General features: G+C 45.1%; 1 protein-coding gene and 1 long non-coding RNA gene across 7 annotated transcripts in view; one reads left to right on the top strand and one right to left on the bottom strand.

Moving 5' to 3' along the window:
* Positions 1 to 899: 899 nt before the first annotated feature.
* On the bottom strand, positions 900 to 14,889 carry LOC125961953 (uncharacterized). The gene is made up of 3 exons (XR_007473149.1): positions 11,654 to 14,889; positions 9,806 to 10,109; positions 900 to 4,937 (listed from the first exon to the last, which is right to left on the bottom strand). It is a non-coding gene; the product is annotated as an uncharacterized LOC125961953 (long non-coding RNA).
* A 6,734-nt stretch (positions 14,890 to 21,623) lies between these two features.
* TMTC4 (transmembrane O-mannosyltransferase targeting cadherins 4) overlaps positions 21,624 to 27,063 on the top strand; it is a 62,325-nt gene continuing 56,885 nt past the window's right edge. For 2 of the 6 annotated variants that reach the window (XM_033435083.2, XM_033435084.2), the window contains exons 1-2: positions 21,681 to 21,781; positions 22,670 to 22,998. In XM_033435083.2, coding sequence (XP_033290974.1) covers positions 22,933 to 22,998 — 66 coding nt within the window. In that variant the 5' untranslated portion in view covers positions 21,681 to 21,781; positions 22,670 to 22,932. Of the gene's footprint in view, positions 21,782 to 22,669; positions 22,999 to 27,063 lie in introns of all 6 variants that reach the window. The other 4 variants (XM_033435086.2, XM_049701170.1, XM_033435085.2 and 1 more) reach the window with 4 other exon arrangements.

Below are 27,063 nucleotides of genomic sequence, written 5' to 3' on the forward strand. Positions count from 1 at the left end.
TTAGCCAATAGTAATGAAAACACTGTCCTTTTCACCCAAACCACAGCGTGTGCTCACCTCCAACAGAGAGTTCCTGAAGTCTAGTTGAGCCCCCGCCAGTTGCGGTGATTCAAGTTTGCCATCGAGTCCTGAGCTAGGAGGGTGGATCAAAGCCGTAGCTGGCAGGATTACTCTTTCCCTTTGGAGGTCAAACAGCATCTCTTCCCTTCGTGAAAAGTCTACAAGTTACTTTAGCATTAATGTCCAAGAATTTAAAAGAGAAATTATTTAGGAGTGTATGGGTGTTTTTCAGCTGGTTGCTGCAACTTTGCTTTCCCAACTTTCTCCACCAGGATGAATTACTCTTTCCTTTATTCCCACACAGTGTGAAATTTGTAGGTATTTTTGGCACTTACTTTATTCTGCCTTCTCTCTGTGGAAATAAATGAAGACCACCCAAATGGGAACAGGCAAAGACTGTTTATTCAGCACTTGCTGTAGCAGGGAGTCAGCCACCATCACTTGTCTTTGGCAGAGACTCAAGGGCAGGCAGGGCAGGGGGAGAGCTTCATAGAGGAGAAAAGGGATGGCTCCACCTGGGCCCTGATTGGAGGCTATTGGCCTGAGGAAGCTGGGGGCAGGACAACTAGGAACAGGGCCTCTATGTGATTGGTTAGATGATTATTTGGCTTTCTCTGATTGGTGGGAAGGTGGAAGCAGAGACAAAAAATAATTAGGGAAACTGTCAGATATTAATCAAGCCCTGGCCATTTGGGGCTGATCACTATAAGGGTTACTGTTTGGCTTCTTGGACTGGTTGCTAGGGACAGCGGTCTTACTTCCTACAAGTCTGACTTACAGATAGCAGCTGGCTTTCTGAGCCAATTACTGTAGATAGTGGAATGGTTTCCTGGGCTGATTGCTGCAGATTTGGGGTCAGAATGTTATCTTTATAAATTTTACACCATAGGTCTGGCCATTGTCCATTTGTATATTGTGTCTCATCTATTAGAGCTGGTTATTTCTATTCATGATGACAAGCTCCTTGAGGATAGAGATGAACTCTTTGTATTTCTATGACACACATATTTTGAAAATAAAATGAATCCATACCTCTTTGTGGAAGTAAACTGAATACATTTCATTTTCCCAAGTACAGTCATTGGGTTTATTTTTCCCTTTAGCATGAAATTCTAAATAGACAGTATTGCACTAGTTTCCATTTAAAGCAAGGATCCCCCCACAGGCTAAGTCTCCAAACTCCACTTATGACCAATCTGCCCTCAATTACATCTCTATCCTTTCATCATCTTCCTATGTCTTCCCTGGCCTGGATTCTGTCTAAATTAAGGCAACAGGCCATGAGATGTTGGGTGTGCCCATCAGCATTTTATTGTTGTTAGGAAATTGAAGTGTGTCTACCTTTCCCACATTGGCTTAAAAACAAGATGCATTTGTATTGAACCAACACTTTCCAGGTATAATTTTTTTCTGGAACATATTTTCATTAAACTACACATTTTCATGTTTCAGTTTTGATTGCCTATGTGGGACTTATGTACCCTCTCTGAGCAAAATAAGATAGGATGGTTTCAGGGACAGAAGAGGTGTTTCAGAGATTTTTAACATTTTTTCTCTTTATTTTTCCACATAGATATCCACTCCAGAAACCTGGGAGGAATCCTAGTCTCTCTCCCCTCCCTCATTACCCACATCCAGACATCAAATTCTGCCATTTTTACCTAAATATTTCAAACAGTTCCCTTCTCTTTCTTCCCACTGCCGCTGCCTTAGCATGGCAGGCAGCCCTCAGCCTCATCCTAGACAGCTGTAAATGCATCCTGGCTGGCCCCCTGACTCCAATCTACTTGCCACACTGGCAAAGAGGATTTTTCTACAATGAACATCTAGGCACATCACTACTCTGCCTATAGCCTATAGTGGTTCCCCACCACCTGCCAAATAAACCAAAATTTTGGCCACGGTCTTGGTGATTGGCACCCACTGACCCTTCTTTGGTCTCTTCACATCCCCAGAAGCACCCAACTTCAGCCACATGGGACTGAGTGCCGTTCTCTGAAAAGACACAGATTCTCTTGCTCACTTGCCTTTGTACGTCACTTCTATTCTGCTTCATAATTCAGATTAATGACTAGTCTTCCTGACCCCCCTTTCCCCGAGACTGAGTTCTATGTGTTTTTTAGTTCCTAGTGCTTTGCAAAGTCCCTAAGGCAGAAGAGGCAGTCACTATACGTATTTCTTTGATATATAAATAATAAATGAATCCATAATTCACTATCATCTTATCACCTAAAGCAGGAACTCATTAGACATCTTTCCTCTGACTCCCCTAACTTTCCGATCCCCATCCAATCACACCTCGAAAATTATGCCTGTCCTCGAAAGATCTGCCCTGATTTGTAGCATTTTCCAATTACTATAGTGTAAATTCTCTCACCCAGGACCAGCTACATAATTTCTAGGGCCCGGTACAAAATTAAAATGTAGGGTTACTTGTTTAAAAATGATTCAGAATTTCAAGACAGCGGCAAGAGAGCATTAAACCAAGCACAGGGCTCTGTGCAAATACACAGGCTGTACGTCCACGAAGCCCCTGCTATGGCCAATTTCAAGTGACCAATGTGACATCACCGAACTCAGAGTTGGGAGATATGTACGATCAGCTTGTGCACAGGTGAGCTCTTTCTTGAACACCACTGCCTTCAGGATAACTTAGCATCACATAAAAGGCCTTCCATTCCTATCTCTACAGCCCCATCTGCCTCACCTTCCCATTCAGTCACAATGACCTGCTTGTGGCTCCTCCAATCCACCATGTATTTTCACGCTACATTATTTTGTTCATGCTGTTTCCTCTGACTGCCATTCCTTCTCCCCCCTCCTCCTTCCCAAATTCTTCATCTACGTGGCTCCAGTTCATCCTTCAAGGCTCAGTTCAGACAGAAGCTTTCTTCTCTGGAAAGCGTGCCCTGAAATCTTATGAACCAGGAGATTCATCGAGAACAAGAAGTCAGTCTGTTACACATTTCTCTCCCTGCAAAAGGAACGGTAAGAATCAGACCACCTTTGTTTATATTTCAAAAAGTGAGTATAATTACCAAATGTAAAATCGATAGCTAGTGGGAAGCAGCTGCATAGCACAGGGAGATCAGCTCGGTGCTTTGTGTCCACCTACAGGGGTGGGGTAGAGAGGGTGGGAGGGAGACGCAAGAGGGAGGGGATATGGGGATATATGTATTCATAAAGCTGATTCACTTTGTTATACAGCAGCAACTAACACAACAATGTAAAGCAATTATACTCTGATAAAGATGTTAAAAAATTAATTAATTAATTATTTTTTTTAAGTGAGTATATTTTGTCATAAAATGTACCAAGAACCACAGGTAACTTTGAAGAAATCCTTCTTGCTGGTAGTAATGAATTTTCCCAGGTGAGAATTAAGAATGCCTGATTGGTGCTCCCTCAGCTTGGTATGATCACTCAAATAACTAGGTTCTCTCCCCATCTCTCTCGCTCTATTTGAGGCAAAATTCACATACATAAAGTTCACCATTTTGAAGAGTACAGCTCAGTAGCATTTAGTACATACACTTGTGTGCACCATCACTTCTATCCAGTTCCGGAACATTTTCATCACCCCAAAAGGCAACTCCATCCCTACTAAGCAGTCAGTCTCCATTCCCCTCTCCCCAGTCCCAGGCAACCACCAATCTGCTTTCTATCTCTTTGGATTTATCTATTCTGGACATTTCATATCAATGCAATCATACAATATGTCAATATGTGATCTTTTGTGTCTGGCTTCTTTCCCTTAGCATCAAGTTTTCAAGGTTCATCCACATTGCAGCCTGTGTTAGTGCTTCATTCCTTTGTATGGCTGAGTACTAGTCACTGCGCGGTTAGATCACATCAGTGTATCCATTCATCTGGTGATGGGCATTTGTGTTGTTTCCACCTCCTGGCTTCTATGAATAACGCTGCAACGAGTTTCTGTGTGGACATGTTTTCATTTCTCTTGGGTGTATACCTAGGAGTGGAATTGCTGGGTCACAGGCTTATTCTATATCTAACTTTTTGAGGAATCTTCTCTCTTTCAAAAGGAGTGCCCAATCCAGTTGAAACACGCAGGGAAGGAGGGAGACCTGGAATGGGCTTTCCAGTAACCTCCGAGCGCTCCCTCCTCTCTGCAGCCGGGTGAGACCTCCGGGTACCCATTTCACGCTGTAACCTCGACCAGCCTACAAGTCCCTCTCGGGCAGGGGCCACACGTCGTCATCTGTGTAACCCGAGTGTTTGGTGTTTAGCACTATGTCTAGCATATAAGGGTTGATGAGTCTAAATCAGTTCATGAATAATTAAACTAATTAAGGCATCATTCCTTCCGAGGTTTGGTCCTCGTTTTCTAACACAAGATTGTTCCTAAGGTTTCCCACAGAGAGCTGCTGCTAGGGCACAGCACCATCATCCAACAGGAGGAACAAGTAAATCTGGATAGAAATAAGCCCCGGATGCCCTGACAATGATGGTGATGTCTCCACTCTGTACCTTTAACTTGGGTTTAAATTAAAAGTGAACGCCTTTGAGAATTTCCAATTTCTTAGTACCAGAACTCATTATCTTAAGCAAAATACAGCCTCAGATAACACTGACACTAAAGTGCAGTATTGTGTCTGTAAGAAAAATGATTTCAGTGATACACTGGTTATATTGTGTCTTTATTGCTCAGAATTTCTGGGTCTGCAAATTCACCCATCCTGCTTCTGCAGAATGACGAGTGTACCATAGGAGCATGAAGAAGGCCACAGTCAACTTTTTACATATGCAGGAAATTCAACCCTACTGTTAACTGTAACCATTTAACAGCTCAATTCTCACAGCTGACTGCTGGGTTGGCATTAGGCGTTATCTGAATCCTGTGCTTGCCACTCAAGAACCTAGAAAAGAAGTCAACACACGGCTCTGTGTAACTTGCTGTCATTGCAGTGAGATCTCTTTTTTTTCCCCCTGTAAACTCGCCCTTGATGTTGAAGAGCAGAGGCTAAAAATGATCAAACACCAATTAAACCATAGCGATCTAAGAATTAGGCAAAATGATGACTTGGAAAGCACTGTCTGCTCCTGAAAGATAAATCAAGAAGCATGCAAGGGAAAGCAATCTTAATTCCAGATTAAAACGTGTGACTTCAGTGTGGCAGACCATAATCAGAGAGCAAATTCACCATTTCTTTCTAAGTCAGCCCTTCTTTCTGTGTTTCCCATTGCTGTACCTGGCACCCGTCTCCCCACACACCGAGACTCAGGACTTGGCATCAATTTTGATGCCTTCGCCTCTCTTGTCCTCGGAGTCAGTTTCCATATCATGCCAATACAGCCTCCCAAATCCCTCCCGTGGGTCTCTATCCCTCACCTCCTGCTGCCACATCCTACAAACCTATTTGAAGCCTTCGGTAACTCAGGATTATTAAAATAGCCTTCGAGCTGGCTTATTGCCTCCAAATTCCCTCCACTCTGACTTCTTTATTAATCCCCTTCATACACAGGCTGATTCAGAGTTGAGAAACTGCTAATGACCTCCCATCTCCTGTGTGATAAACCACTCCTGCCTTGCCTGGCGTTCAAGGCCCTCTGCCCTGATTTACCTTTCTTCTCTGAAGTTAAAGCGAGCTATTTCTCTTCCCCACACACATTCCTACCATCTTAGGTGGGGTTCCCCAGGGCCCCTGAGATGAGAATTCATATGCAGGCGACTTATTGAGGAAACTAGACAGGGGAGGGGACAAAGTCAAGAAGGGGGGTGATTTCTAAAACAGGAGAGAAGAGGGAGTCCAGGCCTGACCTGGGCAGGGAAGTCTGGACTTTAAACTAAGCCTCAGAGGCTAAGTTCGCTGGAGGCCCCTGCTCTCGCGGTAGCCAGCTGCTGACGAAGGGCTGGGTGGGTGGGGAGGGAAGATGAGTGCTGACCCTCCCCCACCCCCGGCGCTCGGGGAACTCTGTGTGAGGAAGCAACTCTGGCTCCAGCAGTCTGAGGGCAGCCCTCTCGGGGTCACAGGGGCAGAGCTCCTGGAAGCAAAGCACACCAAAGTTTGTACAGAGGGTGGGAGCAGGGTGGAAGTAGAGGAAAGGTAAAGGGACCGAGAGGATTTGGGTGAATGGTGACAGTCTGCCTCGCCCACTTCCCTGCCTGGAGTCTCACTCAGGTCACCAGGAAAGACCTTCTCAACTCCACTTGCCCCCAATCCTGACCAGTTTCACAGCCCAGCTCAAAAACGTCAACAAGCCTTCCCCAGCTAACACACACACACACACACACACACACACACACACACACACACCCACAAAGAAGGAGGTGGGCCCAGCCAACCCTGGTGCGTCAGCCAAGTAAACAAGGCACAGAGCATTCCCAGTCCCAGCCCAGAGATGGCGGGCGTCTGAGACATAAGGCGGAGCGGGCAGCCCAGAAGGTGTCCTTATAAGAAAAGGAAACTTGGACACAAAAAGAGACACCGCAGGGCAGAAATAAAGTCACGGATGTAGAGAATGGATCTGAGGACACGGGGTGGATGGGGAAGCTGGGACGAAGTGAGAGAGTGGCATTGACACATATACACTACCAACTGTAAAATAGATAGCTAGTGGGAAGCAGCTGCATAGCACAGGGAGATCAGCTCGGTGCTTTGTGACCATCTAGAGGGGTGGGATAGGGAGGGTGGGAGGGAGATGCAAGAGGGAGGAGATATGGGGATATATGTATACATATAGCTGATGCACTTTGTTATACAGCAGCAACTAACACAACAATGTAAAGCAATTATACTCCAATAAAGATCTATTAAAGAAAAAAAAAAAACCGAGAGAGAGACACCAGAGTTGTGCACAAAGATCACAGGAGGACACAGCAATCTGCAGCCACCTGCAAGCCACAGAGAGTGGTCTCAGAAGAACCAAACAGGCGACACGGTAATCTCAGACTTCCAGAGCTGTGAGAAAATAAATGTCTGTTGTTTAAGCCACCCAGCCTGTTGTATTTTGCTATGGCAGCGCCAGCAAACTAGCGGACCAGCCTTTCTTACCCGCCTCAGAGTTGGCTCACAGCCTGCAAGAGTTGGTTTGAAATGTGTGCCCACAATATGACTGTCTTCATTTTCCCACCTAGGATGCCAGAAATCAGGGCATTAAAGTCCACTAATATCCCTTTATGTGGGAGAGGCACACAGGAGAACAGACCATCCGTCAACCACAGAGGTAATACACTGGTGTCCATTGAGATCTGAGCCTAAGCCCCCGCTCTTGTGTGATTGAGGGAAGACAGCCAATACCAGAGGCATTGGCTCTTCCAGATGAGAAGCTGGCTCGCCTTGATAAAGTATATACGTCAGCACTTAAATGCATCAGCTCTGACGGTTGATCTAATTGGAATCACACAAGTACTAGGCACCAGTGATGTACTGTCAGTTGCAAACCCCACCGTTGATAAAGGCAGGACCCACTGGAGGAAATATAAAATGGGTGAGATAGAGTTGACACATTTTATATGAGTTTTGTTGCCAAAGTTAAGAGCTACAATCCTTTTCTACTTATTTGGAAATATACTGCTGCACGTTATGGAAATCTGATAACATTCTGGAAGGTCTTATGAAAGTGATTGAATAATGTTTGCTTCATTAGATTAATTGCCTGCTATAATTATCTGGAGAATGTCCTCATCATTATCTCCCTTCTTTCTTCTCAGCTCTTTCCTTCCAGAGTGTTTACCAGTGGGTGGTATGTTCGAGATTACAGGACACTGGGAGAGTGGGAGAGGGAAACAATTACTGAGACACTCTTCACTCTAAAGACATTTGCCTAAGCTCCTTCCCTTCCTCTGTACACCTCTGGGCCCCTGGGACCCACCTCCAAGGAAGCCAGCATCACCTCTGGGAGAGACATAGGGCTTGATTTGCAGCTGGAAATGAAGGGGAGGCCAGTCTGTGGTAGAGGTGCCTGAGGATGGATACAAATGTGTGGACAAAAGGGGAAAGTTATAGAATGGGGAGGAGAAGCTTAATCAGAGGGCAGGAGAAAGAAGAGTTGTGGGTTGAATTGTGACCACCCCCAAAAAACCCATGTTGAAGTCCTAACCCCCGTTCCTGTGAAGGTGACCTTATTTGGAAATAGGGTCTTTGCTGATGTCATCAAGTAAAGATGAGGTTATACTGGAATAGGGTGGGTCCTAATTCAACATGACTGGTGTCCTTATAAGAAGAGGAACATTTGGGGCTTCCCTGGTGGCACAGTGGTTGAGAGTCCGCCTGCCGATGCAGGGGACACGGGTTTGTGCCCCGGTCCGGGAGGATCCCACATGCCGCGGAGCAGCTGGGCCCGTGAGCCATGGCCGCTGAGCCTGTGCGTCCGGAGCCTGTGCTCCGCAACGGGAGAGGCCACAACAGTGAGAGGCCCATGTACCGCAAAAAAAAAAAAAAAAAAAAAAAAGAAGAGGAACATTTGGATACAGATAGACACAGAGGGAAGACAGCCATGAGAAGGTGGAGGCAGAGACTGGAGTGATGCTGCCACAAGCCGAGGAAACCCTGGAGCCACCAGAAGGTGGAAGAGGCAAGGATGGATTCTCCCCTAGAGGCTTCAGAAGGAGCACGATCTGCCAGTACCTTGATTTTGGACTTTTGGCTCCAAAACTACAAGAGAATAAATTTCTATTGTTTTAGCCCCCAGTTTGTGGTACTTTGTTACCATGGCCCTAGGAAACAGATACAAGGAAAGAGTGTAAATAAAGGAGTTTCCTAAAGGCGCATACTTCTGTAGTGCCTGATACATTGGGAAGGCTCAGTAAATGTGTTTGAATTAACAAAGTAGAACGAGAGTTACTGGGATTGTACACAAGGTGTTGAGAACAAAAATGGGAGAGGAAATAAAGTGAGAACCAATTTCATATATCTTTTTTTTTTTTTTGCAGTGCACGGGCCTCTCACTGTCGTGGCCTCTCCCGCTGCGGAACACAGGCTCCGGACGCAAAGGCTCAGCGGCCACGGCTCACGGGCCCAGCCGCTCCGCGGCATGTGGGATCTTCGCGGACCGGGGCACGAACCCATGTCCCCTGCATCACCCCAAGCACCCCTGCAGTGCTTGCAGAAAATAGGTGTTTAACAAATGTGTTAATCAACTGACGAATTCTTTTCCATCATCATCTAACGCTTATTCATGGACTCTGTGTGCACAGTTCTGCAGTGAGGTAATTTGTTTTTTGGAATTAGAACAGCGATTGATCTGAAAAAAATGACTGGATATCTCATCATTGATAATTTTATCTCCTTAAGCTGTACAAAGGGATGAAGGAAAGGAGAACCAGGAGTCAGGAAAAGAGGAAGAAGAAGAGGAGGAAAGAGACAGGAGAGGATGGAAAAGGAGAAGGAAGAGAAGAAGTTGTTTCAGCCTTGAATGTCAGAGAAGTGGTGAGCGTAGCTTACGCATGGTTCACTGGTAGAAAAAATTTCACTTGCCACAATCTTCCTTCAAGAGAGAACTGACTTTATTTGGAAGAATGCCTCAGTAAGTTCCTGCCGACTGAGAACCTGGCTCAGCAGGCATAAAGTTTTCAGAACAGGGAAAGATATTTTAAACGAGACCAGGGGAGGAATTTTGCCAGTTTGCCTCTTGAAAGGAAGTGAAGTGATGGTGGTGGTGGAGAGGAGGAAAGAGATGGGAGAGGATGGGTGAGGGCCATGAGGGATGAGGGATAAACTCAGGGATTGGACGGCTGCTTCCAGTATGTACTGCTCTGTAACAATCCCCCCAGGTCTGGACTCACCTGGGTGTTTCTTTTGCCCCACATGATGTGATCTGGGTCTGAAGGCATCTAGGAGTTCAACTGACGTCTTAGCCAAATTCATAAGTTCATTAGATACTGTTTTCCATTTTCACATCATCACAGGCAGCTGGGGCTGCAAACATGTGGGTCCTCAACTAGACTGGAATGTCCAAGATGGCGCACTCACATGGCTGGCAGTGGATGCTGGCCATCTGACTGGGGGTTCAAATGGGCACATGTTGTCTGGAGCTTCTCACATCATGGTGGCTGGGTTTCAAGAGGGGACATCCCAAGGACAAGCTTTCTAAGAGAGAGGAAGCAGAAGCTGCCAGTACTCAGAGAAACCGACACTGCTTAATTTCTACTGCATTCTCTTGGTTAAACCATCACCAGGCAAGCCCAGATTCAAGGGGAGGAGAAATAAACCCCATCTTCTAACAGGATGGGAAATGACAAAGAATTTGTTGCCCCCTTTAATTTTAAGTGCAGGCAGCTGATGAGGCTTTTAAAAACAGGAACGTATTCTATGCCCATTAAACTTGTTTGCTTTGCTTCAATATGAATTTATCTCCAGTCTTCTTCAGGAATGTACATTGTTTATAAAAAACTGTGTGAGTGGATTTTTTAAAAATCTAAACATATATTGACTTCTACCTCTATATTAATGTGGGATAAAATAGATACAGCCAGAGTTAATGCAGAAAAACAGAGGCAGAAAGGACCATAAGAACATATGTCCCTGATAATTCAATGGAAGTTAATATGTTCTCTACCACTTAATAAATAAATATAGATATAACAATATTATCTTAAGTCACAGAAATAGTCATTATGAATAATAAAAATAGAAATACTTGAAATAAGGGATCTTAGGGAGTAGAACTGGATCTCAAGATGAGACCGAAGACATATGAATTCAAAACTCTTAAATATTTAATTTGTAATATTTTTGAAACAAAATTAAACTTTTCCTGCCTATCAAACTAGCAAAGATTAAATATATTGACAAAACCAGTTTGGGCAAGAGTTGGAGAAATAGACTTTTAAGGACTATTGCAGGAAACAAATGGATATAACTTTTCTAGAAATGTTTTTGCAAAATGTTTGCATATTTTTACTAGCAATCCCACTTCAAGGAATTTACCTTAATATAATAATTTCAAAAATGTGGAAAATGTAGGCACAAAGATATTTAGCATTGTTTATACGGATGAAAATCGGAATAGGGAACTAATTAAGTAAATTATGGTACAGATAACCTGATAATCTCCAACCGCTGTAAGTGATTTCTAGATCTAGATCTACAGAAATGCAAAGATGTCTACGACAAATTATTGAGCAATGACGTCAGTTGCAGAATATGTATAGTATACATTTATGTAAAACTGTCTACATATACTTGCAAGGGTCTATATGCACCAATGTGGTCACCGTTGTGAGGTAGAATTTCTAGTGTTTTCTCTCTTTATTTTTCTGCTTTATATTAAATATTGTAAATATAAAGTAGCATTTTTAAACATAAAGCTAATTTTGAAAAGAGCTAACAAAACAGCAACAATAACAGCATTTACAACAACTCAGATTGTACCTAAACCTTTTGTATATCAGCTACGCAGGAAAGATGACAGCATTTCTGCCTTTTATAAAACAAATGCCATAAAGAAAAACACAAAGTGCACTTTGGCAAATGACAAAAGAAAACTAACAGCATGTGTGCCATCGTTCGTTCTGAATGAGACCATTCTACCCAGTTCTCTTGAATGTTTTTCCACAAATAAGAGTAACACAATTGTAGGTGGAAAGCCAGAGTTTTCATAACAAGAAGGGAAAAAAGAAAGATTCACTTACCTAGGGGTGACTTGTAGCAAGATGAAAATTAGGCAAGTCACTGAATGCCTTGTAACTGGTTGAGCTATTTTATCAACCTGGAGAAAACCAAGGTCATTATCCCTTTTATTCTTCTAATTTCTTGCTTGTGCCATTACCTGCCCTATTTCTCAGAAATGTCATTATCTCCTTCTGGAAAGGTTCTGCATACCTGCCATGGCAGTGCAAAGAATTGCTCAGCCCCCAAGGACCAGGCAGAGGAAAACCTGAGTTTCGCAGGTTAAGCCCAGCACCATCTCTCTGGGGCCACCATGCCTGATAGATGCCCAGTTGGCAGTTATGGCTTCTTGGTCTTGGACACAGTTGTACCCCGCACCCACACCTGGACCTCAGGTGATACCACATTTAATTCAACCACATGCTCAGCCATTTCTCTGGCATGACTCTTGGCTGGAACAGTTAGATTTGAGAAGCCTGCAAATATTTAAGTCTGTGGTGAGCCTAGTTTACCAGCCCAGATACCGTCCCTCCCCAGTAGATCAATATAGATAGATAGATAGATAGATAGATAGATAGATAGAATGATGAATGGATAAATAAATGAGTTCCCATCTGAGTCCTAGGTGGCCTTTCCCATCAACTGACTTCAGCTGGGTTGGGGCCATTTTGATTCATCAGAAAAAGCCTCAAGAACATGGAATCTCAATAGTGAAAGTATAGGAAATGAGTCTCAATCCCTTTCCACTCAAATCTACCCACCTTGTAATTCAGTAACCATCTCTGCCAACCAGAGATGTTGTTTGTTTTTGGAACGAAGTTTAAAGAAGCTCCTGTTAAATTATGCCGGAATCTTCCCCCAGGATAAATGATCCCTATTCATCTAACATTTGTATCACTAAGAGGGGACTTTGAATTGACTCCCTTCCCCACCCACCAAAAAAAATCTGCTCTAAAGAGACTTGCTACATAGGCTAACCTAGATGAATGCTAGTAAGTCCTCTGCTATAAAATCCTTAATTCTGCCTAACTGGACATCCTATTTAAGCTTTCATTTAAACAAAAAAAGGAGGGCAGGGAAGCTGCGTGTATAATGTAAAATCCCCTCCTCTGTTTTTAATGTGTGCCAAGACTGACTCTCTTGAATCTGACTAAATAATTCCAGGGACATGTTACACACCAAAACAGCTCATGAAAATGATTTCTCCCCAGATAGTAAGGTCACTGAGTGACCTGAGACCTGCACTGGACATGAAGCCTTTGCATCATTACATTCAAGTATTCTTATTTTATCTCTACCTTATTCCTCTGTTAGACACATACTTAGTATCTTTCCTTTGTATTTTATCAATATAGAGATAGTTGCAGGTGGTGACTAACATTGAAACACACAAGACATCAGGGAGAGACTAGGAAAGTAAGGGACTGCCACAACTGAGAAGTCTTTAAAACTTGGAAATAAGGTTCAAAAGTAGGTGGCACGTCCTTTTACTGTCCTAATGGGTGTAGTAGGTTGAATAGTGTCCCCTCTATCCCTCCCAAAGTCATGCACTTTCCAGAACCTCAGAATGACCTTGTTTGGAAATAGGGTCTTTGCAGATGGAATTAGTTAAGATGAGGTCATGCTGGAGTAGGGTGGGCCCTAAATCCAATATGACTGGAGTCCTAATAAGAGAGGACACCAGGGAAGACACACAGGGAAGAACACCACATTATGACAGAGGCAGAGAGGTGATGTGCCTACAAGCCAAGCAACACCAAGGATTGCCAGCCATCACCAGCAGCTAGAGGAGAAGTGTGGATTCTCCCTCACAGCCTCCAGAAAGAACCAATGCTGGTGACACTTTGATTTCAGACTTCTATTCTCTTGAACTGTGAGAGAATAAATTTTATGTGGTTTTAAGCCACCCAGGTGGGGTAATTTGTTACAGCAGCTCTAAGAAGCTAATACACTGGGGCATTGTTTAACAGGCTTGTCCACATATTAACTTTTTTAGAGGACTGTCACTGTATTTGCTTCTTCTACTTACTATTAGGTAAGGGCTCTAATCTCTGTGAAGTTACATGTTAACCTGTAGACCTTGTCCAGTGGAGATGCAAATCATTTCTGTCTGATAAAAAAGATAACCCTAAAGGTTACAATTTTATTGCCTTGAAGGACATTAACTAGTTTTGTCTCAAACTCAGCAAAGTTATATCAGAATGTTTTATATATATATGTGTTATATCTGGTGGAGATCATTCCTATTCTTCTAATTCTTATTGAACTTGTTTTACCATGTCTCTAGTTGCCTCATCAAAGGGTTGAATAAACTCTTTAACACTTCTTCATTCTTTACATGTATGGGAGTCATATTATCAACTTTTGGGAAATTATTCTTTAACAGCACCAGAACTGTTAAGATCAAAACACTCTTCTGAGGTCATCTGATTCAATATCCTTCAGAATGCAGGAAAGAATTCCTTCCTCAGTACATTTGTCACAGACTTGTTCAGCCTATGCTTGAAGACTCTACTTGATGAGGAACTCGTGATTGTTTTTAAGGTAACCTGTTCTATTATTAGATATTCACTATTAGAAAGTTAATTCTTAAACTGAGACAAAATGTCCTTCCAACTTTTACCCACTGGTTTACATTGTGCTTAACTGAGCACAGAATCTGACAGGCCTTGGGATATTTAAGCTCCTACCCTCCTTTGTATTTTCTTCCCCAGGCTAAACATACTTAGATCCCTATGTGCACTAGAGTATTCCTCACAGGTAATTCTACTGAATTTGGAAGTTAAGTTCAACAAACATTTCTGAGTTTCTTCTGTGTTAGGCCCTGAGAACATAGAAAGGGAATCAGATACCATCCAACTCATAGAGAAAACACTACATTTATGAAGAACAAATAAACAATTTGTGAGAACAATTAATAGGTTGGAAAGATTCTCACAACTTTGTGGAGGACCCAAAGGAGGACATGATTCATTCTTCCTGGGGGTTTGAGAAAGGCAGGCTTCACAAAGAAAGTACTGCTTGAACTAGGTCCTAAAGGTTACGTGGGTAGTCTCCAGGAGGTCAAGATATGATGGACATCCCAGACGAAGGTAGAAAGTAGTATGAACAGAAAAGCCAGGAGAAAATCTTCAAATAATCACAAGGTATTAGAGTGCCCTCCAAATTCCATGAGAGCTACAAAAAAATAAATGTAATTCATAAAAAATAAACAATAATCACAGAAATGTAGCCCATTACTAAAAATGTAGGCAGGAGGGTGGTGGTCTGCACAAGGACCATAAAACTTGAGCTAAAGAGCAAGAATTTGACAACCCAAAGAAAGGGGAGCAGATTGGGAAGATTCTAGTATTTTGGAGGGGAAAAGCAAAATATGAAGAAACAGTAATCAAATGGAAGGCCGTCGTGTGTAATGATTCAAAACACAGGATCTGGTGTCACGCTGTCCAGTGCAAATCCCAGCTCTGCTCCTTAATTTCCATGTGACTTTGAGCAAACTACTTAACATCTCTAAGATTCAACTTCCCCATCCAGAAAATCGGTAATAATAGAACACTCCAAGGGGATATTAGGTTCATATAAAAGAATCCATGAAAGCATGTATCATGGTCCTGACACAAACTACGCTGTCAGTGAGGATTAACTGTTATTATTATTATTACTTTATCATAATATTTATTTTAAATAGAGATTTAAGGTGAGACAGCTGAGATTAAGAGAAGAGAATAAGATGCTGGAAGAGGGCAAAGAAGAAAAGGCTGAGGAGATAAAGATGCAGGTTTTGAGGAGTTTTTATAATTCTTGGTTGATCTACACCCCAGGCCGTGTAGGGGCAAGAGAGTGAACTGATAAATCTTGACCTGTTCCTGGCCAGGCTGCCTGACCTCAAATCCCAGCTCTGCCACATCCAGCTGTTACTTACACTCTCTGTGCCTCAATGCCCACATCTATATAAAGGGGGTAGTAATAGTAGGTCTACCTTATAAAGTATTTATAAAGTATTATAAAGTATATAATAGTATTATAGTATAGTATAGTATAGTATTATAATAGTATTATAAAGTATATAAAGTATAAAGTCTACCTTATAAAGTATATAAAGTATGAATTAATATATACAACATGCTTAGGACAGTACTAGCACAGAGCAAGCTGGATGTGTTACTGTTTATTTCCTCTTCTGATATCACACGGCTTTCTCCAATTATTTCAAGACAAAGTTTAGATTCAAATATAACCACATAGGCTACACAAGCTCAGTTGCTTAACTTTTGATTACACACCTAGTGTTGAAAACGTACATTAAAAATGAAAATTTATGGAAATACCATGTGAAATATGAAGCTTTTTAAAAAATATGATGCTTTAAGATCAAGCAGATGAAACCATTTGTCATTCCTCCCAAAGCATTTTTATAAATATAAAAATACCAAAAAATATCTGCACTAGGCAAATATTGATTGACCTACAAAAGTTCTCACCACCTCTTACAAAAATCAGGGAATTCTAAAAATAGAAATGATCATGGGTCTCTTGAAAAGAGGAACACTAAGGAGAAATAAAGAAAGATGACAGTTAATTTAAGGAGAGCGCAGATAGATATCTAACTTGTTAACTTGGGAGAACAGGTCAAAATATAAGATGTTTCCAAAAAATCAGACAATACATGAATGGGAAGTTTATGTTATTTAGCAACATTAAATATTTTTTAGCTCAAGGGGAAAAAAGTATCTATTCCAACCTGTCTCTGGATTAAATTTTTTCTTAGCTTTCCAGAGACCATGATCTATATCATATATTATTTATTTTTTCTCCTTTAACTTCAGACTTTCCCTCTCTTCTGGTTCTTACTTCTCAGCATACAAGCAAATTAAAATCTTTTACATGTTAAAAATAAAATTCTCGGGACCTCCCTGGCGGTCCAGTGGTTAACACTCTGTGCTTCCACTGCAGGGGGCACGGGTTTCATCCCTGGCTGGGGAACTAAGGTCCCACATGCCCTGCCGCATGGCCAAAAACAAATCTCCCTTGATACTCTATGCCCTTCCAAGGGCCATCTGGTAAAACACACTGATGGTATCCAACCAACATCTATTCCCCCCAATAGAGCCCCTAAATTGCCAGCCATCCACCTTCCCCCATCCCCCATTGTTTAGAGACAGAAGACTGCATTTCAGCTAAGCCCTGGTTGGTCCACATTGGTCCTCTTCCTTTTACCAGTGAATGGCTTAGGCGTGGGTATGTGGCCAGGATCTCTGCTAGGCAGTTTCTAGAAAACATTTCCTCCCTCCTAAAAATGAGTCATCCTAGGAGAAGGTTCCTTCCTGCTTCCAGATGTAGTCACTCCAAATAAGATGCCAGCACTGAGAGAGACATTTAATACCATGAAGGGAACTAGACAGTCATCACAACAGGATGCAGAGCAACGACATGGAAAGAAACCGGGTCCCTGATGAATGAGCCAGCCTGGAACAAACCACCTCTGTTCTTCTTGTTAGGAACACAGTAAATTCCTTTATTGTTATGCCAATTTAGTTGAGATTTTCAGTTGTTTGTTCATGAAGATATCTTATTTGATACACACCTTTCCTTCCCCTTTTAGGTAAACTTCTCAGAAGTAGTAATGTATACTCACTATCTCCATTTCCTCTAGAGTCCTGTATTCTTCACTCCATGCACTCTGCTTGTTTCCTGATCCTAAAGGGCCTGTTGCACAGTCTGCAATGTCCTCTTGGCCAAATGTGAAGGACAGTTCTTAGCTCCCACCTCACTGACCAATTTGGCACTATTATTACCCTCCTTCTTGAAGTTCTCTGCTCTTGGATTCCATGGCCAGACTTGTTCATAGTTTAGGCCCAGTATTCAGTCAATGAGTCCTATTCTCTATTGTGGAGTCTTTCCTCATCTGACCCTCAAATGCTGGCCTCCTGGGCAGTAAAGGATTAACCTTGTACATGGGAAGAAAGGTTTGGCCCTTACCCTGTTCCTGGGAGGTAACCTCTAAGACTTTGGAATATCCTGTCTGATAAGAATGTCTTTGTTTACCAAGGACATTGGCATGCCATGTAGTCTATGCTAACAATATGATTTGGGACCACATAGAATCCGCTTGATGTCTGGAGAGACTGGAAATTCACATCAGCCATGCAGGTGGACAGCCATGTCTACTGACAAACCTCCAATAAAAACTTTGAACACCAAGGCTTGAGTGAGCTTCTCTGGTTGACAGTTCTTCAGGTGTGTTGTCACACATCGTTGCTGGGAGAACTAAGTGTCATCCACATGACTCTGCAGGGAGAGGACAACTGGGAGTGTGTGCCTGTGTCTCCTGGACCCTGTCACAGGCACCTAGTTCCGTTGCTGGCTTCCATCTGTAACCTTTGCCATGATAAACTGTAACTGTGACAATAACAGTTTGCTTACTTCTGTGAGTCTATCTACTGATTCACTGAAGCTGAGGGTGTTCTTGGAGGCCCCCAACCATACCTCCCATGGGCCTGTGCTTAGTTCCTTCTACTGTTCATGCCCTCTCTGGGTAAGTGCATACATGCGGGCAGCTTCAAATGCTCTTAAATCTACAGTGGTGGCCCAGACTCCTCCCCTGAGTTGCCAGCCACCTCCTATACATCTCCCTGATGGCTCACAGGACTCTCAAATTCGGCTTATGCCAACCAGCCACTTGCCCACATCCCCAAACTGCCTCCGTCTGTATTGGCTCCGTCTACCCAACTGTCAGTTAAAAATCTACGTGGAGGGCTTCCCTGGTGGTGCAGTGGATACGAATCTGCCTGCCAATACAGGGACACGGGTTCAATCCCTAGTCCAGGAAGATCCCACATGCCGTGGAGCAACTAAGCCCATGCGCCACAACTACTGAGCCTGCGCTCTAGAGCCCACGAGCCACAATTACTGAAGCCCACACGCAACAACTACTGAAGCCCGTGCACCTAGGGCCCGTGCTCTGCAACAAGAGAAGCCACCGCAATGAGAAGCCTGCGCACCGCATCGAAGAGTAGCCCCTGCTTGCCGCAACTAGAGAAAGCCTGCGTGCAGCAATGAAGACCCAACACAGCGAAACTATAAGTAAATAAAATAAAATAAATTTTTTAATTAAAAAGAAATCTACGTGGCAATCATCCTAGACTTCCCTTTCTACTTTGCTTCCTATACCGAATCAATCACTAAGTGCTGTTGGTTGTAATTACTAAATATTTCCCAATCTCCTTCTCTTTATCTCCAAAAATTTATTTTCTTAAGTATCACTTTTCCCATGGACTATCACAATTAACTGCTTAGATCTCTTCCTGCCTCTAGTTTTACTCCATTATAATCCATTTTTTTAACACTGCTGTCACAGTGGTCTTTCTAAAAACATAAATGTCATGTCATTTCCTGTTTATTAAACTTTCCATTGTGTTTCACTACCTTTAGGGTGAAATACAAACTCCTTACAAGGCACTCAAGGCTCTTCTTATTTGGCTTCCCCCTACTTATATTCGTCAGAATAAACAAGGTTATGCTGCAGGAACAAACAATCCCAAAATCTCAGTGGCTCAACAGATGACAGTGTGTGCATCTCACCATGCTACAAGTCCATCACAGGTTGAAAGAGAACCTTGCATGTTTTATTTCTCAGGGACCCAGACTAATGGAGACTTTACGTTGACATATGTTTCTGCGATCACCTCAACAGTAAGAATGACTTGTGGCAAACTCACATTGATCTTACATCCTCCACGCAGAAGCAACACATGTCTCCTCTGTGTAACACATATTTCTTCTGCCTACATTTCATTGGCCAAAACAAGTCACATGGGCTATAACTACCTGCAAAGAGGACAGAGACAAGCAATCCTACTAAGTGTCTGGGAAGCAGAGAGCTGAAGCTATTTGGCAATTTGTATTGATCGCTACTACATTACCTGTTCATACTCACTTATTACCAATTCCTCAGGTAAGCCCTGTACACCAGGGCAAACAGACACTTATAGTTCTACACATGTATCACACATTTTCATAGCTCTGTAATTTTTTTTAGTCTAAACATTTGTTTAGGATGCCCTTGGAATTTATCTGACTCATTGATAACTATTAATCTTTCAAGAACCAACATAGGTATCAGCTCCTTTGAGAAATATCCCTTAACTTAGAGTTTCTCAAAGTATCTGTGGTGGAGACTTAGGTTTTTATTTCCAGTCCATCATGAACCAATACTTTTTAAAAATACAGTAAAAATAAATTACAAGAAAATAAAAGTTAAGCAAAGACACAGAAAATACAAGCCCAAATTTGTTATTAATAAATTCTGCAGGCATTATCAAATTATTACAAAGTTTCTGATGACTCACGATGTCTATGCTTATCTCACAACTGACTGCTGACCAGTGACAAACAGTTCATGGATCGTGATGGGCCCAGGAACTGTGTTTCTGAGTGACACTGCTCTAACACATGGCCTGTTTTCTTCCTTTCTCCAACCCTACCCACGGGGCCTCACAACTCCTTAAGCATACTTCTGTCAGACCCTCATTAAACTTGATTACAAATTAAACCCATTAAACTAAAATCTTAAACCCATTAAACTAAAATCTTTTCATGTCAGCGCTAAGTGCAGTAGTGTGTTAGTAAATTAAGTTTAAATTTAATCTGCATTATTATTTCCTCCATCACTTTCTTTAGTCTAGCAAAAAAGACAGTCAGCAAAACACCAAATCAAGCTCCGATTTGCATTGCCAATTTCCACGGTGTAAATACTCCCACAGTGGCCAACTGCAATCTACCAATGTGACATCACTGAATGTGGGTTACGAAGACACACACAGTAGCACAGCACTGAATGTAGCACTGGAAATGGAAAGAAGTGTTCATGTTTGACAGACATGTAGCAAGTAGAATCTTGGTGACTTGTTAACATGCCAACGGTGAATGCAGAATTGGGGAACTACTGGACCCATCACTATGACAGGGAGACCTGAAGAGGAGCAAGCAGTGAGAGCACACGTCCCATTTTGCATGTGCTCCATGCAAGATTCTTGTGACAACCAAGCGGAGAAGCTGAATTGGAAGCTAGATACTTGGGTTGGGTTTGGAGCTCAGAGAAGTCAGGATCCGAATTGCAAATTTGGAAGATATTCATTGAAATGTCGGCGGTGTGTTAAATCATGCAGGGAAAAGCGCGGTGGAAAGTGGGGAAAGTTTCTCTTTTTCTTAAAGCAGGAGACAGTAATATACTAAGAATGGGGGTTATGAAATGCGCAGAGTGGCATTGCAGTTGCGAGTGGAAGTTTAGGTCACAATGACTTGGTGAATGGTCGATGGATGGATGGCGGATCTGGCCAGGTGAAGGGCCAGAGCAGGGTTTGTGGGTCAGCAGGAGAATAAAGACCAGGGCCGTGGAACAGGATCTGCTAAAAACAAAAGCCCGGGCAGCAGGACCTTGCATGGAAGAACGCAGTTTCAGTTCTTTCCTGAGGCAGAAAGTGGAGACACACACTTGAAACAACCCCTCCCAGACAGGAAGAAGTCTAGAGTTCTGGTCGCTCCGACCCAGCTCCTTTTCCTGCAGGGACCCTCCAGTACCTCCGCCGAGCGCCACCGACAGCGCGAGGACCGCGAGACAGGTCAGGAATAGGCTCCTGCGCGGCGGACAGCAGGAGGGAGAGAGATACGCCCACGGCGTCCCGCTCAGGCCAGCTCCCAGAGCCCGCCTCCCGGAGCCAGGCTGGGGCCGCCCCTTCCCGCCCCGACCCCGCCCAGGTACCGCGCCCAGAACTTCGCTTCCTCCTCGGCCACCGAGTCAGTCTATCCCTGCGACTCCTCCGCCGCGACTAGGGCCCACTGGCATGACGTCACAGGCGCGCCCACCAATGAGCTGAAGAGGGACCGGCGGCAGCGTGAAAGTGACGGCAGAATCAGCCAATGGCCGCGAGGAGGGGGAGGGCCGAGGCGGGAGTGTGAGAGTGATCGCCAGTACGCGTGGGGAGTTGAGGACTGTGCGGGAGGCGCGGGGCGCCGGGGGAGGGGCGGGGGGCGGAGAGCGGGGGAGCAGCGCGGGAGGCCTCTCCCCCTGCCCGGCTCCGGGCTGGTGCCGAGAGCCACCGGACTTTCAGCGCCCAGGAGGGATATGTGGCCGCCGCTCGGGCTCCTTGCAGGTAACGGGCGGGGCGGCTCCTGCAGGGCCGAGCGCTGCCGAGCGCCGCGGGGCGAGCGGAGTTGGGTGCGGAGCGGACGCGGGGTCCTTCCTCACTGCCGCCGCGCCCCGAGCCCCGCGGTCCGGCCCGGGCCGGGCGGCGGCGCTGCTGGAGGAGTTGGCTCCGGGACCCGGGCTGTGGCCGGGGCCGGGGTCACCGGGGTTGTGGGCCCCGTCGCCATGCGCGCGGGTGTAAGCAGCACGCGGGACAAAGGGCGCGGCGTGGAGGGTGCATGCTCCGCCTGCCCGCGCCCCTGCGCTCTCATCTCCGCCCCTGTTCGCTCCAGCAGCGTGGCGCTCCGTCGACCCCGGGTGCACGGGCGCCTTTGGCGTGTCCCCGGAGCGGCCGCGGGGCCCCGCGCCACCCCGCGCCTGGCCGCCAGCTGGCCGCAGTGCGGGCGGTGGCTGGGCGCAGGCGGGCCGCTCGGCCTCCTGCTCTGGGTTAAAGGCGGCTCCCCTGCAGCGCCGCGAGTGCCAGCCACTCGGCGCTGGATGCCGGGCAGAGCGGCGTGCTCTGGGTCGGGGCGCCCGGGACCACCGAGCTGCCACTTCTCTGCCCGGGCTTGGAGTTTGGGGAAGCAGAGCAGGTGGCGCAACCGCCGTCTCACCTCCAGCGAGCTCCGCGGGGCTTCTGGTCTTGTTGATGTTGTGACTGTAGGCTGTGTGTGTGTTTTCTTCTTTTTTTAACCACACACAAAAGAAAGGAGGAGTTAGAGGAAAGATCTAGCCAGAGCACTGTGAATCGTCCCACACTGCTTTCTCTCAGAGAGAGATGGATGGGGAGAATTTCTTGAGAAACAATTAACAGTGAGGACTGACTGGATCCCCTCCCTGTCCCCTCTTCCCGCAGTCCCAACCGTGCCTGGCGCGCCCCAGATGGACGTGGGGTAAAGTGACACCGGCCGACTTAGATGGGAAAATGGCTACAAGCTAGCAAGCTGGAAACTTTGTGGGGCAGTGGAACTGTGAATGTCGAACCTCCGCAGTCATTCTTGGCTATTGGCAAGCATGGCCCTCATGTGTTACTGAATTAAGAAACTGGGAAGGCAAGCACAAGAGGAAGATACCTCGAGTAGCATTGTGTTCAGCGCTGCGTGGTGGAGAGCGGTAGAGATGATTGTCTCCCGTGCCTTGGGGGACCCCAGAAAGGAGCAGTCAACTCAGGTCTCCACATTCTGGGTCAGAAACGACTGTGTTCTTTATTCTGATTTCCAGAGGCACTGTCTCATCTCAGCCTGGCAGAGGGCAGCTGGTGTGTGGATGGATTGTTACTGATGAGGTAGAAAGGCTAGCCTGATGCGAGAAGGCCCTTCAGTGTAGGGGGAAGAATATTCTTTAGTAGGTGGTTGCTGCTGAGTTTTCCGTGGATCACTTAGGTTTGATCTGCCAGTCCAGGCTGCTCTGTCAGCTGTCACCAGGTCCCCAGGGTTCGCAGCTCAGTGACTGATGTTTGCTTTTGAGGGGTGGCGTGGGATCCCTGTTCGAGGTCTTTTTGACCTTTTCATTGATGATCGGTTAATTTGTTTTAACCCCCTGAAAATAGAGGCTTGATATAAGGAGTTGGAGAAATTGAGAATAAAGAGACTTCTGCTTCGTTCCAAATCCAACTACTCATAGGCGCCAGTCAATTCTCAACACAGTGGGAGACCGGCACAGGAGTCAGATAGGAATCGGAACACTAGCATTGTCACTGGTAAAACTGGCTGGAGCTCTGCTTGGGCTGAGCCTGAGGCCACTGTGTTGCTCCATTATTCTCAGTCTGTAAGGCAAACTTACTATCCAGCCATGGCCCAGGAGCCCGGGCTCACAGGCAGGACATCCCCTGGAGAAGAGGAATGGGGCCATGCCTCCCAGGGCCCATCAAGAGAGAAACAGAACTGTGTGCCTTCCTGGTTCATGGCCTGGATACAAAAAAGGTGGCGGGGACCCGTCTCCCTCCATGTACCACCTCATGCCGGCAGGGCTTCTTTTACCTGGGCACCAAGCCTGGCTGGGAACATTGCAGAAAAAAGGCCATCTACTGTTGGAGGAAGAAGATCAGGTTGTACAGCCGTGCACTTTATGCAGGACATACAGATGCCTGGCCAGGGAAGCAGTGCACCGGGTCTGCCCAAAAGAAGGGTGCCCTTTTCTCAATTGCATCAGGTCACCTGATGGGCTACTGCTGGCCTTGGTTGGTTAGCGCATCTTCAGGAATGGCAACACTGGGGATCCTAAGACAGGAGGTCAGGGGCTGGTCACTTGGTACTAATCTCTCCAAAATGATTACAGTCATGGGAGCTAATTGTTTCCATATATGGTCTTATTTAATCCTTAGCACAACCTGCTGGAGTCAGTAGTGATACCCTATTGTGCTGTTGAGGAATGGATCCTCAGAAGGACTAGGTAGCTCAGGGTCATGCCGGTAGCCAGTCCAAATCTGTGTGCCTCCAGAGCCTGTGCTCTTAACCACTGGGCTGGACCGAGGTTCCTAACACACTGTACCTGTATCGCATTTGCTAATCCACAATATTTTCGGAACTATCCTCTGATACCCATTAACAATCACGCCTGAAGTGGAAAGGGCATTTGTGAGTGTTCTCTGGGGCAGCAGAGATGTGAGAATCTTGGCGACCAGGGGAGGGACTCAGCAATGAGGAGGGAAGAGCCAGCCGGGACGGGGACGGGACCGATGCTAGGCTTCCCGATGTCCCTGCCAGAGAAGAGGGGAAGCTCATTCTGAGATTGCCTCACCCATCCTGTTGACTCCCCCAGGAGTCCAGGCCTGGCCCCCTGGGCACCCCAGATGTTCGGGTCTGTAGTCTGCCTTCCGTCCGAGTACCAAAGTGATTGGTATGTGTTACGAACAATCTGAGATGAAAAGGGAGGCTCAGCAACTAATTTAGGAGCACAGATTATTTCCTGACCCAGTATTCTTCCTGGAGGGCCATTTGAACCTCACAGAACCGCTTGTGAAACACTTCAAATATTTGGGCCTGAAGCAGATAACATCAAGACCAATTATGGGACCGCTTGTCAGCTCACAGCTCTATTTTGCATTTAAAATTGATAAAGAGTATTTGCTTTCCTTCACATTCACTTTGTAAATCAAAGAACGCTTTTATTCCCTCCATGTTAAGTCAGGGTAACTTCCTAACTATTCAGTCCTTTACACTTATTTATTTCATTTTTAGTAGCAGGGGTAATTTCTTTAGCTGAAATGTACACACAGTGGTTGGGGCCTGTGTGGTGAGCTCTGTGGTGTTTGCAACTGTGATTTGGATTTGACCAGTGGTTTATCCTTTCAGTGAAAAAGAAAAAGAAAAAAAAAAGCAGCAGATAGTGGCTGGAATATTCCCTCCCCCACCCCCACCCCCTGCACTTGCTGAGAGCATGAGTTACATCAGGTGGAGAAGCTCTAGGGCCCAGTGCTGAGAGAGTTGCAGAGCCTTTCATTTCCAGATTGTAAACTTGAACTGCTTTCCAGCACCTGTGACCTTGGATGGCCTCTTGGGCTGACTTCTTATTGATTCCATAATCTGGGGTATTTCCTTGGAGACCTGGAAACAAATACAGTTGACCCTTGAACAACACGGTTTTGAACTGCGTGGGTGCACTTATATGCAGATTATTTTCCGTAGCAAAAACTACAGTACTAAAACAAACAGAACTGCAGGAGGCGTGGGTTTGATCCCTGGTCTGGGAACTAAGATCCTGCATGCCCCATTTTTTAGCGAGGCTAAAAAATAAAAAAAGACTACATTACTACAAGATCTGTGGTTAATTGAGTCCCCGGATGGGGAGGCACCACAGATACGAACTTATAATAAGTTATACGTAGATTTTCAACTGCGAGGAGGGTCAGTGCCCCTAACGCCTGCGTTGTTCAAGGGTCCGCTGTACATCTAAACTGCCTCTCCAATCAAGGGGCCTGGGGTTTTCTTCCATCTCAGCATGAAGGAGTGGGGCCCTGCTCCCTTACTGGGGAAGACGAGAGCCTCAGTACCAGTACACCAAATCCTCCAGGGGATTCTCAAAAGAGAATAATTCTGTGCCTGTGTTTTCTCCCTCTTTGAAGAAAGTACTAGTAATAACAGGTAACCTTCCCTCAGCGTTCATTAAACCCAGGCAGTGTTTCTAAGCACTTTAGGTGGGTGTGTTGCTTAACCTTCATGACGACCATGTAAGGTGGGCCCAGTTATCATCCCCATTTTAGAGGTGAGGAAACTGAGGCCCAGAGAGGTGAAGTAACTTGGCCAAAGTTACACAGGATTGGAACCTCTAAGCAGTTTGACCCAGACGTGATCCTGGTAGAACCAAAGGAAGTGCCTATTGAGGGTGTGGGGAATGGGGACAGATGCAGTGGGATTGGAGAGGAGGGGGAGTTTGATATTTGTTTGGGCAAATTCCAAGTCAGGAAGCTCTGAGGCAACTCTCACTGCTGGAAAGTTCTTTTGGTTTGCAAAGTACACAAGAAGTGGACTCCTAAGGATAGGTTGCACACACAGGGCCACAGAACTAAGAAATGGCAAGACTGAGAAATGAAATTTCTGGCTTTAACGTTTGCCCCTTTGAAAGAAAAGTTAAAAGACGTGTCTATCTTTAACTTGACTCCTTCACCAATATTGGAGGTCGTGTCCTCACCTGGAGTAGCTCCCAGTGTTCTCCTTTAGGGTACAGTTCCTCCTTCTGGAATGATGCTGTCCCCAGCCTGTCAGTCTGCAGTGTGCCCTCCTTCCTCTGTCTGTCCCCTGTGTGGGAACCACGGTCATGTGCCCTGCGACCTCACCTCTATTAAACTCTCTCCCAGATTTTCATTTAACTGGCAGGAGTGTCTGTGTTCTGCAGATAGACTGTAAGCTCTTTCAGAATCAGGACCATGCTTCACGCACACACACGAACACACACAATGTGCTAAGACCCAACAATGAATATTTATTGATTTTTCTTGGTTGGAAGAAGCAAGATGGTAACTGGTTTTTTTTTCAACTTTGTAAACTGGTTCAAGGACTATAAAAATGATTTGCCTTATGGGGCTGATAAACATAGGATTCCCTTAAATCAATGTTTCTCAAGGATAATCCAGCATCAGAAGCCCAAGGACTTCTGACTTGGTAGGTTGTATTTGGGCCCAGGAGAATCTACATGTGTCCCACGTGATTTTTCTGTCCACTCGCGTTTTGAAACCACGATATAAAGCTGTTAATGATCACATCCTATAAACTCACAGCATAAATGAATAAGAGTGTCTAGCTCTTTTTCACT

Source organism: Orcinus orca, chromosome 18 (genome assembly GCF_937001465.1).
Source record: "Orcinus orca chromosome 18, mOrcOrc1.1, whole genome shotgun sequence".
NCBI lineage: Eukaryota > Metazoa > Chordata > Mammalia > Artiodactyla > Delphinidae > Orcinus > Orcinus orca.